This window comes from Prunus dulcis, chromosome 6 (genome assembly GCF_902201215.1).
Source record: "Prunus dulcis chromosome 6, ALMONDv2, whole genome shotgun sequence".
Taxonomy (NCBI): Eukaryota; Viridiplantae; Streptophyta; class Magnoliopsida; order Rosales; family Rosaceae; genus Prunus; species Prunus dulcis.
Window position 1 is genome coordinate 503,014 of NC_047655.1, and position 16,317 is coordinate 519,330.

The 16,317-nt window shown below is 37.0% G+C and overlaps 2 protein-coding genes, 2 non-coding genes and 1 pseudogene across 5 annotated transcripts; 3 read left to right on the top strand and 2 right to left on the bottom strand.

Moving 5' to 3' along the window:
- Positions 1-1,300: 1,300 nt before the first annotated feature.
- LOC117632953 lies at positions 1,301-8,380 on the top strand (annotated as a pseudogene).
- On the bottom strand, positions 2,048-2,118 carry TRNAG-UCC. The gene has a single exon. It is a non-coding gene; the product is annotated as a tRNA-Gly (tRNA).
- A 1,220-nt stretch (positions 8,381-9,600) lies between the features above and the next one.
- Positions 9,601-9,672, bottom strand: TRNAG-UCC. Its single transcript has one exon. It is a non-coding gene; the product is annotated as a tRNA-Gly (tRNA).
- A 112-nt stretch (positions 9,673-9,784) lies between these two features.
- LOC117631423 lies at positions 9,785-12,346 on the top strand. The gene is made up of 3 exons (XM_034364567.1): positions 9,785-9,990; positions 10,860-11,231; positions 11,455-12,346. The coding sequence occupies exons 1-3, from the start codon at positions 9,828-9,830 to the stop codon at positions 12,159-12,161; spliced, it is 1,242 nt and encodes a 413-aa protein (XP_034220458.1). The 5' UTR covers positions 9,785-9,827; the 3' UTR covers positions 12,162-12,346.
- Positions 12,347-14,021: 1,675 nt separating this feature from the next.
- Positions 14,022-16,103, top strand: LOC117631451 (phytoene synthase 2, chloroplastic-like). 2 transcript variants are annotated; one of them, XM_034364607.1, is made up of 6 exons: positions 14,022-14,357; positions 14,475-14,525; positions 14,670-14,842; positions 14,945-15,180; positions 15,275-15,467; positions 15,782-16,103. In XM_034364607.1, exons 1-6 carry the CDS (start codon positions 14,030-14,032, stop codon positions 15,977-15,979), a joined length of 1,179 nt encoding a protein of 392 aa, XP_034220498.1. In that variant the 5' UTR covers positions 14,022-14,029; the 3' UTR covers positions 15,980-16,103. The 2 variants fall into 2 exon arrangements, with proteins under 2 accessions (XP_034220498.1, XP_034220499.1); XM_034364608.1 differs by having other exon boundaries at positions 14,115-14,313.
- The last annotated feature ends 214 nt before the right edge of the window (positions 16,104-16,317 follow it).

The following is a 16,317-nucleotide window of genomic DNA, read 5'->3' on the forward strand; positions in this document are numbered from 1 at the left end:
GCATTTTTTAAAAAAAGAAATAATATTTTTCATGGTTACACTTGTGTTCTCCCAATTTTTTTATAACAGAAATAGTATAGCCGTGCAGCTATATGCGGTTTTTCCAACTTTTTAAAGAGAAATAGTACAGCCGACCGGCTATACTGGGTTTTTAAAATTTTTTTTTATAAAAGAAAGAGTATAGCCGAAAGGCTATACTCGGGTTTTCCCACTTTTTGAAAGAAGTAGTATAGCTGAAAGGCTATACCGGGGTTTTTCCATTTTTTTGTACAAGAAATAGTATAGCCGTGCTCGGATTTTTCCATTTTTTTAATATAAAAGAAATAGTATGGCCGGTAGGCTATACTCGGTTTTCCCCCACTTTCTTTTAAAAAAAGACTATACTGGGTTTTTTTACAATTTTTTTATAAAAGAAATAGTATAACTCAGTATAGCCGCTCGGCTGTACTATGGTTTTTTAAATATTGTTTAAAAGCGAGGTTGTATTACGTTTTTTTTCCCATTTTTTATAAAAGAAATAGAATAGCAGCGCGGCTATACTCGGTTTTTCCAATTTTTTAAAAATAAATGGTATAGCCGTTCGGCTATACTTGGGTTTTCCAATTTTTTAAATAAGAAATCGTATAGCCGATTGGCTATACTTGTTTTTTTCAATTTTTTACAAAAGAAATAGCATAGCCGCGCGGCAATATCCTTTTTTTTTTTCCTTTTTTAAAAAAATAAATAGTATTTCTCACTGCTACACTGGGCTTTTCCCAATTTTTTGTAACAGAAATGGTATAGCCGTTCGGCTATACTCAGCTTTCCCAACTTTTTAAAAAAAAATAGTTTAGCCGCACGGCTATACTGGCTTTTCCAACTTTTTTCCATTTTTTCTAAAAGAAATAGTTGTACTCGGTTTTCCCCAACTTTTGAAAAAAGAAATAGTAGAGCTGCATGGCTATCTTGGGTTTTTTTTCAATTTTTTATAAAAGAAATAGTATAGCCGGCTGGCTATACGGGGTTCTTTCCTAATTTCTCAAAAAGAAATAGTATAGCCGACTCAGATTTTTCCAAATTGTTTTAAAATAGTATAGGGCCCCTGCTACACTCGTATTTTTCTAAATTCTTTTTAAAAAAATAGTATAGTCGAGTGGCTATATATATTTTCCCCTTCTTTAAAAATGTGGGGCTATTTTTAATCACTGGAAGTAAAAACTCCTACTACGGACATAGTTTTTATTTATTATACAATCGTTATTGGAGAGGGAGATTTGTTATATAATTGAGAACATCCAAATGTAATGTAAGCATGTTTTCCATGGAAGATTTGTTTCGTTAGTCAAATATTTCGTTGTTGTTTCATTTAACTTTTTTGTCATCTACTTTGATTTTTTGGGGACAAATTTGACTTTCAAAATGGTGTTATATATTATATTTTGAATGGTCATGTCATGACAAGACATTTTTGAAGGACACCCCCATGACATGCGTGATGCTGTACTGACTCATACCGTTCCCAATTTCCCATTGGACATCAAGATGCTTATGTGTTCGATCGAACGCTACTAATTGCTACTCTTTTTCAAGTTTTTCAATGATATAAGCTTGAATATAAATTCTTGTCCAAGCATGCAATGTATATCCCATCTCATAGAATACCGTTGTCTGATCATATAGCCTATTAGAGACTTTATCAAGGGTGACTGCACGTTAAATGTATGCTTAAAATCTAGGGTTATTACACTTTAGTACTTTGTGATTACACCCTTAAGACATGTTAGTTCTTACCTTTTTAATTTTTACAATACATAAAACGACTTTAAATTTGCTACAATGTGGTTCCGCCGTTAGGATTTCCATCAGATTTCTGTTAGTTGCCTACGTGGCACTGTGGGTTCCATATTTTTTAATTTTTATTAATTTTAAATTGATTAAAATATAAATAAAACATTAAAAACCAAAAAAAAAAAAAACCAAAAAAGTAAGCCTCTCTCTCTGTGTTAGACAATGTGGTTGTTTTGTGTATTTCACTTAAGAATAAGATGTTCAAAATGAAAAGGAGAAATGCGTCTGCCGGGAGTCGAACTCGGGTCTATTGCTTGGAAGGCAATTATCCTAACCGTTGGACTACAACGCAACGATATTTAAATGTCCAAACTATTTTTATAAATCCTAGTGAATTGATTTCTTTTTTATTTTTTGACAAAAAATATGATGCAGAGTTTTTTGTTTTTTTGTTTTCCTTCATTGTGTGTTTCAACTTGCGTCTGACTTCAAATTTGGGGCCTAGGAAAACGGAGGAGTAGCATGCTGAGGATGAGAAAGAGACAAGGGTTTTTTCATTATTTTTTAATTATATTTTGTCAAATATATGCATTGTCTTTTTTTATTATTATTTTATATTATATAGTATAGCCGCTCGGCTATACTACGGGTTTTCCAATTTTTTTTTTCCTTAAAAACGAGGCCATATTGGGGGTTTTCCAATTTTTTATAAAAGAAATAAAATGGCGGCGCTGCTAAACTCGGGTTTTTCCAATATTTTAAAATGAAATAGTACAGCCGGACGGCTATACTAGAGTTTTTTTCAATTTTTTATTAAAGAAACAGTATAGACATGTCGGCTATACTGGGTTGGTGCCTAATTTTAAAAAATAAATAAATAGTATAGCCGCCCGGCTATACTGGGTTTTGCAAAAATAGAAATTACTAAGAATGGCAAGTATGATAAAAACCCCCAAAGATATTGCGGCACAGCCTACAGCAGGCAAACCAATGAAGTTGAGAACAGAGAGCAACATGGTTGAAACAGAGATAACTAAATAGTGAGGCAAGTGTGAGAAGGAGTTGGCACTATTGGATCAATGTAGTCTATACAGAGAACTGGGTAGGAAGATTAGTTCATGACAGCAATAAGAAACTTCCAGAAACCAACAAGGAAGCCCCAGAAGGGACCAAAGGCTTGGTGAGTCCATATGACAAAGCCACCGTTGCCTGGAAAGGCGGTGGCCAGCGCGGCAGTGACAAGGGCCTCAGGGATGCTCCAAATAAAATCCAAGGATGGCGAAGAAAGGCCCTCCGGAGCCAACAATGGTCTCTGTGCCATAAGGGCCACCAGAGACTTGAAAGTAAATGAGGAAAACTAAAGGGATGAATGATAGTCTTTTGCTTTTGATCTTGGTGGTTGGATTGGAAGGCTAGTTGCCTATATAAGTCGGTTCATGTGGCATGAAACAAAAGCTGTCAAAATGTATGAAGTTATTATACTCAATCTTTCTGCAGTTTGTATTGAGCATGCTAGTTTCTTGGAAATTGTTGTCACTTGTCAGAAAGGGTTCGTTTGTACTTTAAACTATAATCCATCACAAGATTGACAACTTCCATGCACATACACATAATATTACAAAGTACATATTTTAACAGCTGGTAAATTCATGTGGAAACACTTAACGTACATCAAGTACAGAAATTATTCAACAAAACCGATATCTATCAAAAAAACCTATGACAATGGCCAATTACCAATGAAGAAATTGAAAGTTTTCTAAGACATAGGAAAAAGGAACATGAACACAGAGAAGAATCTCGGCTCAGCTAAAGGCATCCTGCCTTATAATATAGATGGTGAGACAAAACATGCTTTACGATAAACAATCTAATCTTTAACTACCTAATAATACCTCAGCACTAATCTTTGCCATGATCTGTTTCAAAGGCCAAGATGCTATCCTTACAGACAGAAACAACAAATTTTTAAAAAAGACAATCAACAGCACCTCTAGCAGGCAAGGTACTTTGCAATAATGAACTCCTTTCATGTCTGCACCTATTTCTAAATTCTAACTTGGAAATTTTGTCACTGTTCCATTGAGCATCATATAGTTCTAGTTTCATGAACACTCCTACAAGCAGTCCACTACACAAACTGGTTCACATTATCATTTTGATAATGAGATATGGCAACGGGAGAGACGTCGTATAACAAAATCAGTTCAAATCACATAACCCAAATTTGGTCCACAACTAGCAACTCAAGTTCAAGCCCAAAATCTAAAGACCCCAAAATTTTGAACTAAAAGTGCAAACAAGAAGAGAAAATTGTAACCCCAAGACTAATTTTCATTTTCTCCCTACCATTTCTTAACAAGATCCAGTAGTAATTTTACAGAAAGAAATCACCTGAAGAACAAAGAACATACAGGGTCGAGAGCATTGGGCTCAAAGCCATAATCAGCTGCCAAAGAGTAAAAGTACAGACTTTGACACTAGTTCAAATCTGAACTTGAGGGTCGAGGTCTTTTAAGAGTCATTATATATAGTTATTTTTGCCCCTGTCTATATATTGAGAGGAAAACAAATCTGAACTTGTCTTAACCACTTGAGCTACAAGCCTTTTGAATATATATTGTTTCTCACATTACTTATTTCCCCAAATCACAATTTGGCACATTTGTAAAAATAATTTTATCAACACAAAGAAAAATATTTGCACACCTATCAAACTGAATTTGGCAGGAAAATAGGAGGCAAATTCCAACCATAAAAGCTTGAAATACTTAGCCAAATAATTGGTAAGCAGAACAACGGCCATGTTGCATTACTTTCCAAAATGCCTATAGACCATTTACTATTCAAAACCAGATATTAAGAAACTGGAAAGGAAAATGCATGGGCTGTATATCTCAGTAGCATACAAGCAAATTATGTTAATGAATCACAAAACTGCAACTCAATCAGCTTAATCAGCTAGTTTCCCTCCGGCATTCATGGGTAAAGAGAAATCTCATATACCTGTAATGCATCATGTATGCTGCTGCCACTGGTTTGACTCAAAAGGAAGCGGAGCGGGTGAGCCTTGGCTTGGCTATCTTCTTGTCCTCTTCAAGAGGGATTAGTGAAAGATTGGCTGGGTTCTCGATCATCAGTTTAGCTACCAGATATCCTGAGATGCTCCAGGTCTTGTACTTCCTCGCTTGCTTCCTGACATATCTCCCTGCCTTGCCGTCATAGTATTCTGGCCACCCTTCTTTTGAGAGCCGTTGCTCCACCTGTTCAATTGCTCTCTTAGCAGTCTGAGGCCTCCCCGTCCTGATACATGCTGTAGTAAGCAACCACAGCAGTGCTACAAGACAGATGCAACAACATTAACCAATTGTTTTAGAACAAACACATAAGTCAGAATTCTGTGAACAAGCATCAAAATATCATGAATAGCACAACCATTTGGCACGCTTTCCCAAATTACATTCAGAAATGTATCCCACAACATTGATATACCCGAAGATTTCGATTGGAAAAGTGGTTACAATCAGCAAATAAAGATGTTTAAAATAAAAGATACTATGTCAGGTAAGTAGTGCTTGTAGCCTAGTTTACTAAATAAAAACAATAACTAGCCTACTCACATAAAGTGGGTACTAATGTTCATGAAATGTAATTGAAAGGTCTCAGTCAAATAGAACTAGCACTAGTCTTCAAGTAGAAAAATAGAACTGCAAATTGTAATATCGAGCAAATAGACACAGGGGACATTATCCGAAAGATTTACATATCAACGGAAACTAACAAAACAGCCTTGAGCCACCGATATTTAAGCAAAAACCTTTATACTTTAATGGTGAAAATGACTACTAGAGGTGCTAAAATGAATAAACATAGCACAGAGACAAATCAAAACAAGACATGAACAAAAAGAACAGAAAAGATAAAGAGCTAATGCAAATAGCACATTGTGATAACACCATCTCCATGAGACTTACTTGGCCAAGAGCCACCATTGTGATAACTCCATGAAACTTCTCTGGGTTATTTGTTGTTGTTCGGAAATCTTCTTTACAAGTTAAATCCTTGAACACACTCACTCATATTGTCAATATTACGGAATAAATGGCCTAGGCGGGCTAGGCAGTCTAGGCGGTCACTAGGCGGGCGCTAGGAGGTCTAGGCGGTCGCTAGGCAGGCACTAAGCGGTCTAGGAGGTATAGGCGGGTGCTAGGCGGTCACTAGGCGGCCGCTAGGATCATCAATGGTGAAAAAGTTGAAACGCGGTGTATTGATGGGGAAAATAGGAGGGGCTTGTAGCACGCCATCGCCAATTTGGAGACTTGACGAGTGTTACTATTAGCAAGACAACAACAACAAACCCTGCTCTGAATTTCTCCCACAACTCTTTAGAATTTCATCCAGTTTTGAGATCAGACAATAATTCTTCGGAATTTTACGACGATGATGACAATGATGAAGAAGATGGTGGAGGCTGGGAGTGTGGTACGGTTTAAAATAGTATAGCCGCACGGCTATACTTTTAACATATTATATTTATAGTATAGCCGAACGGCTATACGTTTAGAATATTCTGTTTATATTCGGCTATACTCTTTAATACATTCCATTTATAGAGTCCAGCCGTGCGGCTATACTGTTAGATATTCTATTTATAGAGTATTGTCGCACAGCTATACTATTTGATATTCTATTTATAGAGTATTTTAGAAAGAAATAGTACAGCCGACCGGCTATGCTGGGTTTTTTTTCCAATTTTTTTTTATAAAAGAAACAGTATAGCTGATCGGCTCCCTAATTTTTCAAAAAGAAATAGTATTGCCGCGTAGCTATACTGAGTTTTTCCAATTTTTAATAAAAGAAAAGTATCGCCGCACGGCTATACTAAGTTTGTTCCCTAATTTTTCAAAAAGAAATATTATTGCCGCACGGCTATACTCGGATTTGCCCAAACTTTTTAAAAGAACTAGGTTTTTCCCACTTTTTTAAAAAGAACAGTATAGCCGGCCGGCTATAGTCGGTTTTTCCACTTTGTAAAAGCGATAGTATAGCCGCGCGGCTATGCAGGGGTTTTCCCCTTTTTTTTGTAGAAGATGTAGTATAGCCAAACGGCTCGGCTATACGAGGTTTTAAAAAATATTTCAAAAAGAAATAGTATAGCCGATAGGCTATACTCGAATTTTTCCAAATTTTTTAAAAGAAATAGTATTTCGCATGGCTATACTTGGGTTTTACCAATTTTTCGCGCGGCTATACACGGTTTCCCCCCACGTTAAAGAAATAGTATAGCCGCTCGGATATACTGGGTTTTTAAATTTTTTTATTAAAGAAACAGTATAGCCGGTCGGCTATACTGGGTTTTTTTCCTAATTTTTCAAAAAAAAGTATAGCCGCACGGTGCTTATGTGTTCGATCAAACGCTACTAATTGCTACTCTTTTTCAAGTTTTGAATGATATAAGCTTGAATATGAATTCTTTTCCAAGCATGCAATGTATATCCCATCTCATAGAATTCCATTGTCTGATCATATGGCCTATTAGAGACTTTATCAAGGGTGAATGGACACAAGAAAATTTTGGTACCAGAATTTTCAAGAACTTTACCTTTACTGTTACTATGGCGGGGCTGGGACGGTTGGCTCAATGAGTATTTACTGTTATGGGAATTGCACCAGATTCTGTGTTTTCTGCTCAAGGTGTATATGAAGCTGCAATTTATTTAGGCATTGCAAATCAACTAACCAACATCCTTTTAGAGACGTTGAGGAGGGGTAAGCTAAGCTTCTTTAATATGTACTCTATAAAACACAGTCATTTTTAATTTCTTCACTCACTTCATCTCTCTGACATATTTTCCGGTTATCTTTTTTTCCTAGTGCTACGAATGGGAGAGTTTATCTTCCCCAAGTGGAGCTTGCACAATTTGGGTTATCCGATGAAGATGTTTTTTCAAGAAATAACTGATCGATGGAGAGAGTTCATGAAAGAACAGATTGCAAGAGCTAGGATATATTTCAACCTGGCAGAGGAGGGAGTTTCTCAGCTTTGCAAGGCTAGCCGTTGGCCGGTATATACCTCTTTACATTTTGACACCATATGTGCATTAAAGCATTGCTATTGATCTTGCTTAATAGTGAAGGCACAATATAGAACCATAACTTGAAAGAAGGAATGGTAATGGCACCAGAAAATTGTTCCCATTCCTATCTGCCACAAGGCCAGATCATTTCGAATACTAGAACACAGATCATACTACTTGATAAAATACAAAGGTAAAACTAGATAAAAATGTCTCTTAAAGACAAACACTACAATAATGAATTTATTTGCAGCATTGCAGTTGTGTTGCAGCTGTTGCTGAGTAATTTAATTTGTTCATAAATAAATAAATAAACCCTATTGTCCTCCTACGTGCAGGAATGGTTGTTTTCTTGTAATGATCTGCAATGGTTTCGCCGGTGTGGTCAGCGTTATTGATGGCATCTTGGATGCTATTGAAGACAAGACAACGATTATGATGACTTGATGAAGAAAGCATATGTAGGGAGAGCTAAGAAACTTCTCATGCTGCCTTTGACATACAGAAGATCCATCTCTATAAACACAAAGCTGTAAGATTTATGTTTACTCAAGAAAGTAGGTTTAGCTGAATGATCCATCAGTGTGATGGAGAGTTGTATTTATAAACAAATTACAAGAGCTGGTTACATAGATAAGATAGGACTCCTTCTTGATAAGGCAATCCTTGTATCAGAATTTAAAATACAAATACAACAGACTTTCAAACTGTGAAACGTACAAACAATATCATGAGTTTGAATTCAAATCTGAGGATAGCCTCTGACTAACATCCCCCAGCAAGCTAACAGCACGAGACACAACTGGAAGCTTGGACACCAACAATTTGAAACGAGCAGAGGACAAGCCTTTGCTAAACAAATCAGCCAACTGGTCCAGAAAACAAATGAAATTAACAGCAAGCTCACCTCAAATGACCTTTTCCCTAACATAATGATAGTCCACCTCAAGATGTTTGGTGCGACAGTGAAACACGGGATTGGAAGCAAGAGAAATCGAGGAGATGTTATCACACCAAATAGTGGGTCTGGATAAGGGCAACTGCAAATCATGAAACAACGAGCGAAGCCATGACAATTCAGCCGCAGTATACGCCAGTTGACGGTACTCAGCTTCTGTGCTTGACCGGGATACTGTTTTCTGCTTTTTACAGCTCCATGACACCAAATTGGTACCAACATAAACACAATATCATGAGTTTGAATTCAAATATGAGGATAGCCTCTGACTAACAAAAGCTTCTTCATATCTTATCTCTCAGTAATAAAAGTCGTTCAAGCTAGCAAATTAATGTGATTATGTAAAGTCCTCTTGATAAAGAAGCTGAAATTACATCTGTCAAATTACCAAGAACAGAGCTATACCATACCAATCTCTGCTTGATCACCTTTTTATGATTATTGTATACATGTCTCATTCAGTTGCTTGCACTCTAGGAATCAAATTGACCTAATAGATCTCTGAGAATTATCACTTGCCCCCCTGGCTGGCCAACTCTGGCACCAAAGATTCATACCAAGATTCTAAAACAGGATGTGATCAGAGCTTGCTTAGATGTATATCAACTCCCCACAACACCCATCAACCAAAACAATGTAGACAAATACCTGCGGATCAGTAATACCTATGTTATAAAATAAATAAATAAAAAGCATACAATAATATTGAGAGGAAAAAATAGTACAAAACAATTTAGAAAATGTGGTTGTTTTGTGTATTTCACTTAAGAATAAGATGTTCAAAATAAAAAGGAGAAATGCGTCTGCCGGGAGTCGAACCCGGGTCTATTGCTTGGAAGGCAATTATCCTAACCGTTGGACTACAAACGCAGATGATATCAAAATATCTAGAATACGTTTATCACTGAAAAACAGAGTGCCAGAAAAAATAAAAATAAAAGAAATTTTATGAGACTGCCGAGTGCCACAGAGTCTCTATACAAACTCTATTCATTGTGTCTCAGCGTATATCTGAAACTGCAGCAATGGAGTCCATTTCTCTGACGCATGCAATCTCTGCAACAAATCACAGCTTTCGATGGAGAAGAAAAAGGAACCCAGAAAAGCCATTTCACAGCCAAAGGTTTCACCTTCACAAACCAACTGGGCGACTTCAGAAAATCCATTCCAAACACTCGGATTTCCGAGGTACACCCATCCAATCCTTTGCCACTTGCTTGGGATTCCTTCATTTGAAGAAAGATAACTTCTTTATTTGGTATCTGAGAAAACCCAGGAAAAGTTATGAAGAAGGATTGAAAAAACCCTTCTATATTCAGCTGCACTGTTGCTTTTTGGCACTGGCGCTAATAATTTCTTTGCGTTTTTCGAATTTAAAGACAAAGATGGTTGAAAGCCATGATTTTATTATTATGATTTTGCCCTGCTCTTTAAGTAATTCACCCCTTCTGTCAGACGTGTACTCATCATTTCAAAACTTTCAACTAGCATATTTTATTTTCTTACGAAGCTGAATCATATTTTTTTTTTTTTTTGGTCGAATCTGAATCTCATATATATAAGCGTTTGTCTGTGTGTGTGTGTGTGTGTGTGTGTGTGTGTGTGAGAGAGAGAGAGAGAGAGAGAGAGAGAGAGAGAGAGAGAGAGAGAGAGATTAATCATAGGATAATAATTAACTCAAAAGCTGGTTTCATTTTGGTTGTATCAAATCCATTACAAATCTAAGTTGGAATTATTGAATGCCTGTGAAATTTTAAAGTAATTAACTTTTGTCAAATATGTACCTATATTTGGTTTTTCAAATAATCAAATGACATTGGAGGAGAGGGAATACAAACTTGGTACCTCGGATGGATGTAGGTTTGTAAGCTACTTGCTCCCACTATGGACAGGTTTCATGAATACAAGTGGCAAGTTTCATGTATGTAGGCATAAATGTTGTAAATTTCTCACCAGTGTGGCCGGCTAACTGCATACATCGTTTGTTTTCTATATGTTTCCACATTAGATTCTATTAATTTTTCAATAAGCTAAAAGTTCTCCCTTTTTATCTTTAGATTTAAAGGGCTATGCAAAGCCTTCACGTCTCTTGCCAGCTACAGAAGTGAAAGTCTGCACAGATAACTCAGTGGTAAAGGCTTTCTCATCTTTAAGTGATGATGGATCTCAGTCTCTATGTAAGGTTAAGTTAGGTACTAGTAATGTTTATGGCTCAAGTCTCTCTGACTTGAATGCTGGAATCCTCCTTTGTGTGATAGACGAAAACGGTGATTCCATATTACAGAGGATGCCCTCGAGTTTGATAACAGATCATTCTACAGAGTCAGAGGATGGCATACTTCACTTTCAACGAGGTTCTGTTGATGAGTTCACCTTTGAGGGACCTAAACTTGGAAAAGTTGAAGCCGTTTGGATCAGTCTTGAATCAGGTAGTCTTTACTAGAATTAGTTTAGCATCTGGAGGCCAAGTATAAGGCTATAAGCCGCTGAACACTTTTATAATAGCAGATTCATTATTTGTAGTCCTGTCTCTATATATATGTGTACTAGTTCAATTTCTGTAGAATCAGAAAGTGTGAGCTAAAAAAACTGGCTTTACCCATGTTTGACCAAATCATGCTAACAATTGTTCTTTAAACCCTCCAAGGTCAGGCCAATGGAGGTTAGGAAGTGTGAGCTTGACCGTTATTTGTGGGCAACAATGTTCTTTGGAGGAAAAAGATGGAGAAAAACTTCAGTATATTGGTTTCAATTACAACTTTGAGGTTGATGATATCTTGCTGGGGGAGGGAAGTGATAGTTCCATGGTGGAACTTAGACCTTGCCTTGTCACCAAGCTATCTGGGGTTGACCCTTTCACTGTCTTCAATAAAAGCATCCCTGAATCAACTATGCTTGTGGGCCGTGGGATATCAAACGAGGAAACCATGAGAGAATATGAAGATTTGAAGTTATCTTTGCTACTTTACGATGCCATGCTGATCTTTGTTGGTACATCAGTCGCATCCTTCTCAGCGGGGGAAGAGGTGAGTTTTGCGTTTTTAACTGGTGGGATTGGCGGGTTCTTGTATCTGCTGCTACTGCAAAGGTCTGTTGATGGATTACCTGCTCCAGAATTGACTTCCAGTAACACAGGAAGGCCCAACCAAATCTTTGGAGGATCTAAGGGCCGAATATTTGTTCTTGCATTGGCGATTGGTTTTGCTTTATTCACAGTGAAGTATGGCTCGGGGGGTGCCCCCATGGAATTCACACCTAAGGAACTCATGGCTGGGATGATCGGATTTCTTGCATGTAAAGTTGCTGTGGTATTGGCAGCAGTTAAGCCCATGCGAATTAGTCTAAAGATAAACGAGTGATATATCATCTCTGTTTCCACTTTGAGGAAGAACGAGAGAGGTGGAAAGATTTACAAACTTGTATAGGACCTTCAATGGAGACAACCCAGCTGTATTGTATGTATTAGGAAAAAGAGCTGCAGATTATTACACTCAAGTAACACATCATTAAAGTTAATAGAACGAAAATTGTTCTGTTCTTAGAATTCTCCGTTGAACTCTTTTTTTACCCACTTGTTTTCATCTGGCCAACGTAAAGTTGCTCGATCGGTACATCAAATATAAAACCAAACTTGTTTCTTCCGACAAAAGAAGTGAAACATGTCATGGAAACACGTTGTTCTCCATGTCAATATTAAGTTAATGAAGATGCACATGCATGGAAGATGTGTTTCATCAGTCAAAGATTGCATTATTTTTTAACAGTTATTTTATATGTTACTTCATCAGCATACAACAGCGCTGTTATGCATCAACTTCTTGCTTTAATTTATCTTCATTGTGTCCCATAACCTCTCCACCCCCCAGAAAATTCTGGATCAACTCATGCCATTTCATGAGCAAATAATACTTTGATATTGGACAGATTTGAGATCCAACATTATTTTATATGTGATCTTTCCCAATTCCAATATATGTGCTCCCCAAAGAGAATACATATTGTTGTGGAACCTTTGCTGCCATGGCCATGACAGCAAGGCCAGGCCCTGGTTGTTCCCCTTTCCTCCAGCTAGCAAAAAATTATTAATGCTCTGTTTCAGCATTGTCAACAAAAGTGGAGAAAAATTGAAAGCTAGATTTTGAAATATGAAAATATTATGTATCTGTTTTGCAACGATTTTGAAATGAAAGCCCTGCATCTTGACATCTGAAATCTTAAGATGATCTCCAATTCAATCTTCCCCATGCAAAGTTAAAAGTGTTATATCCCAAGTCAATAACTGGCCAAAAGAAAGAACTACATGGTCAATTTTGTCACTTATCCCCTTTTTTCTTTTTTTTTTTCTTTTTTTTTTTGGGAAAATTAGGAGGGGGAAAACTCACACACACGCGTACCATGGGAGTTTGAATCCAAGACCACTTGGGAGCACACCAAAGCCTGGACCAATCCAACTAACACCCCATTGGCCAAACCTCTCATTGTTTTTTATCTCCAATGTCAGGAGGTGTTTAGCAATTATAATGAAGTATTTTCCAGGCCTACTTTAGCATACTTCTCATACAAAATGACAACAATTTGATCTGTTTCATCATTGTTTTTTACACATGTTTATTTAACTAGTGTGGGAATCTCTTCCACGTAAGCACCCTAAATCTAAACATCACTCCAGGACAAAACACCAAAAAAAGCACCAAGGAGATTAAAGGGGTATCTTATGCTGATGAAGATTCTATTATGAGATTACACAACAAGACAGTCTGCAACAATGCTTGGGTAGATAAGCTTAAAGACAACACTTCCACTTTGTAAAACACGTCACTTCCTCCCACCCAACAAGGTTTTTGTATTTAAGTTATGTTTGTTAGTTGACACTGTATTATCTACCATAACTTTTTATTTTAAACCAGAAAGAGGTAAAACTTATCAGAAACATATTTTGGCCTTTCAAAATTACCATACAAAAAAATGTAACATTTGTAAATAAATTGAGGTAAAAAAGTCTTGAACATAATATCCAAGGCCGTTGCACTAGTGGGCCAGACCTGCATAACAGTCAACAAAGTACATCCAAATCTCCTAGCTACAGTAGGATACCACATGAAAGAGAGGTATTTAAATGCAGAGGAGGTGTTCATACATTATTTCATATTTTCAATCTTTCTTTCTAGACCTTTTTTTTTTTTTTTTTTTTTTTGTTGTTTGGGTAAAGAAGTAAAAGAACTGCCAAATGTGTTCAACATTTTCCCTTGCAGCAAAGACTTACATTGGAGAGAGCAATGGAATTCGACATCGAAAATCCATGGTCACAGCAACAAGAGCTGAAGTGATTCCAGCTCCCAAGCAAAGAAGCAGACCTGTTTTTCCTGAGTTATCAATACAAGGCATTCCTATTGCTGATTTACATGTACAAGAAATTGTTCAAAGGCAGTCTCAGACTTACAGCATGGACAGAGAAGGCGCCCGCAGAAAGCCACAGTTCTGTCCTAGCTTTCTTGAAGAAGCATATGAAAGGTGCAGGAACATTTGTGCAGAATATGCTAAGACATTCTATCTAGGTCCAACTTCATTACCCTTATTTTTTCTTCCCAACAAATTTTTTTAACTGCATTCTAATTAGTGATCACTTTTTTCATGAATATGAGATTCAATTCTGGTGCACTCTCTTGATGCAGGCACTTTACTAATGACAGAGGAGCGTCAAAAGGCAATATGGGCAATCTATGGTAAGAATTATAACTTCAAGTTCATATATAGTAGCCAGTGTTGGAAGAAAAATCATGTTCATAAATGAAAATAAAAGGGGAAGTTAATATGTTTGTAATGTAAATAAGCAACTATAAGTTTAATCTTTTGGAAATCGAATGCAGTTTGGTGTAGAAGAACAGATGAACTGGTGGATGGCCCCAATTCTGTCTACATGAGCTCTGAAGTTCTTGATAGATGGGAAGAGAGGCTGCAAGAAATTTTCGAAGGACGGCCTTACGACATGCTTGATGCTGCATTAACACACACAGTTTTCAGTTTCCCCTTGGACATCAAGGTGGGTGCTTAGAGGATATCCCATTAAATTCAAGAAAATGATTCCTTGTAAAAGTGGTAGCAGCCATTTTCATCTGATAGAATATCCTTGTTGTGACCAAAGCCTTTCAGGGACATGATCGAGGGTATGAGAATGGACACAAGAAAATGTCGTTACCAGAATTTTCAAGAGCTTTATCTTTACTGCTACTACGTGGCAGGGACGGTCGGCCTAATGAGTGTTCCTGTGATGGGAATTGCACCAGATTCTCTGATTTCTGCTCAAAGCACATATGATGCTGCACTATATTTGGGCATTGGAAATCAACTCACAAACATCCTTAGAGATGTTGGGGAAGAGTAGGTTTCTTTAACATGTACTAATTGATCATTTTCAGTTTCTTCATTCACTTTGTCTCTTTGATCAATTTTTTCTGTTCTTCTTTTTTTCTAGTGCTTTGAGAGGGAGAGTTTATCTTCCCCAAGATGAGCTAGCACAGTTCGGGTTAGGCGATAACGACGTTTTCTCAAGAAAGGTGACTGATCAGTGGAGAGAGTTCATGAAAGAACAGATTACAAGAGCAAGGTTGTATTTCAACCTGGCAGAGGATGGAGCTTCTCAGCTTGACAAGGCTAGCCGTTGGCCGGTATATACCTCTTCCTTCCATAATTATATTTTTTTTAATCATCTTGCGTAGCAGTTGAAGGTTCAATTCAGTTACCTAGAACCAAGGTGTGGATCATTTCAGAGGCTAGAAAACAAACCATTGCACTTCAAAGAAAACGTCAACTAATAGAATACACAAACACAAACAACAAAAACGAATGTGGTGTTGTTTTGCCTGTTTGACGTTTATATATGCTGCTTTCAACCAACTTGTGTGGGTTGAAAAACATAGTGTATCCATCAACAAAGAAAAGTTTATTATTCTGATGATGATGATGTACTTTTGTTTTGCAGGTATGGTCATCGCTACTGATTTATCGTAACATCTTGGATGCGATTGAGGATAACGATTACGATAACTTGACAAAGAGAGCATATGTAAGGAGAGCTAAGAAACTTCTCATGTTGCCTTTGGCATACTCAAGATCTCTGTCAACAAGTAGCTTGCTCTCCCAGCAGCACAAGAACGTAAGGAGTACAAAATCGTTTTGAGAAAGAAAGAAGAAGGCTGAAATTATATCAAATTAATGAGAAATATGTTTTGCGTGTAACAAAGCTGTGTGTAAATTCTGTACATGTTTACTGTTTAAAGATGTAAACACTTTTCTTATTAACGTTAGCGCATCTATCTCATTTTCAATTTTATAATTTTTATTTTACTCTATCTAATGGAAAGCACATCTTTAATGGGTAACAAGATTAAGATTACTTGTAGTCGTCCAAATGGCGGTCCTAAGGCTTGTACACCTGGCAGACAATTCAGAATCTTAGAATGGGGAAGGCCAGACTGGCTTAAAAAGTACACGGTGTTGGTATGATACAATACTGAA

Excerpts from the sequence above, each read along its gene's own strand:
- LOC117631423 (XM_034364567.1), top strand. The coding sequence starts at position 9,828 with ATGGAGTCCATTTCTCTGACGCATGCAATCTCTGCAACAAATCACAGC. Across the intron at positions 9,991-10,859 it reads CAAACACTCGGATTTCCGAG|ATTTAAAGGGCTATGCAAAG; the intron begins GTACACCCATCC and ends TTTTATCTTTAG. Across the intron at positions 11,232-11,454 it reads TTGGATCAGTCTTGAATCAG|GCCAATGGAGGTTAGGAAGT; the intron begins GTAGTCTTTACT and ends CTCCAAGGTCAG.
- LOC117631451 (XM_034364607.1), top strand. The coding sequence starts at position 14,030 with ATGTGTTCAACATTTTCCCTTGCAGCAAAGACTTACATTGGAGAGAGC. Across the intron at positions 15,181-15,274 it reads CTTAGAGATGTTGGGGAAGA|TGCTTTGAGAGGGAGAGTTT; the intron begins GTAGGTTTCTTT and ends CTTTTTTTCTAG. Across the intron at positions 15,468-15,781 it reads ACAAGGCTAGCCGTTGGCCG|GTATGGTCATCGCTACTGAT; the intron begins GTATATACCTCT and ends TTTGTTTTGCAG.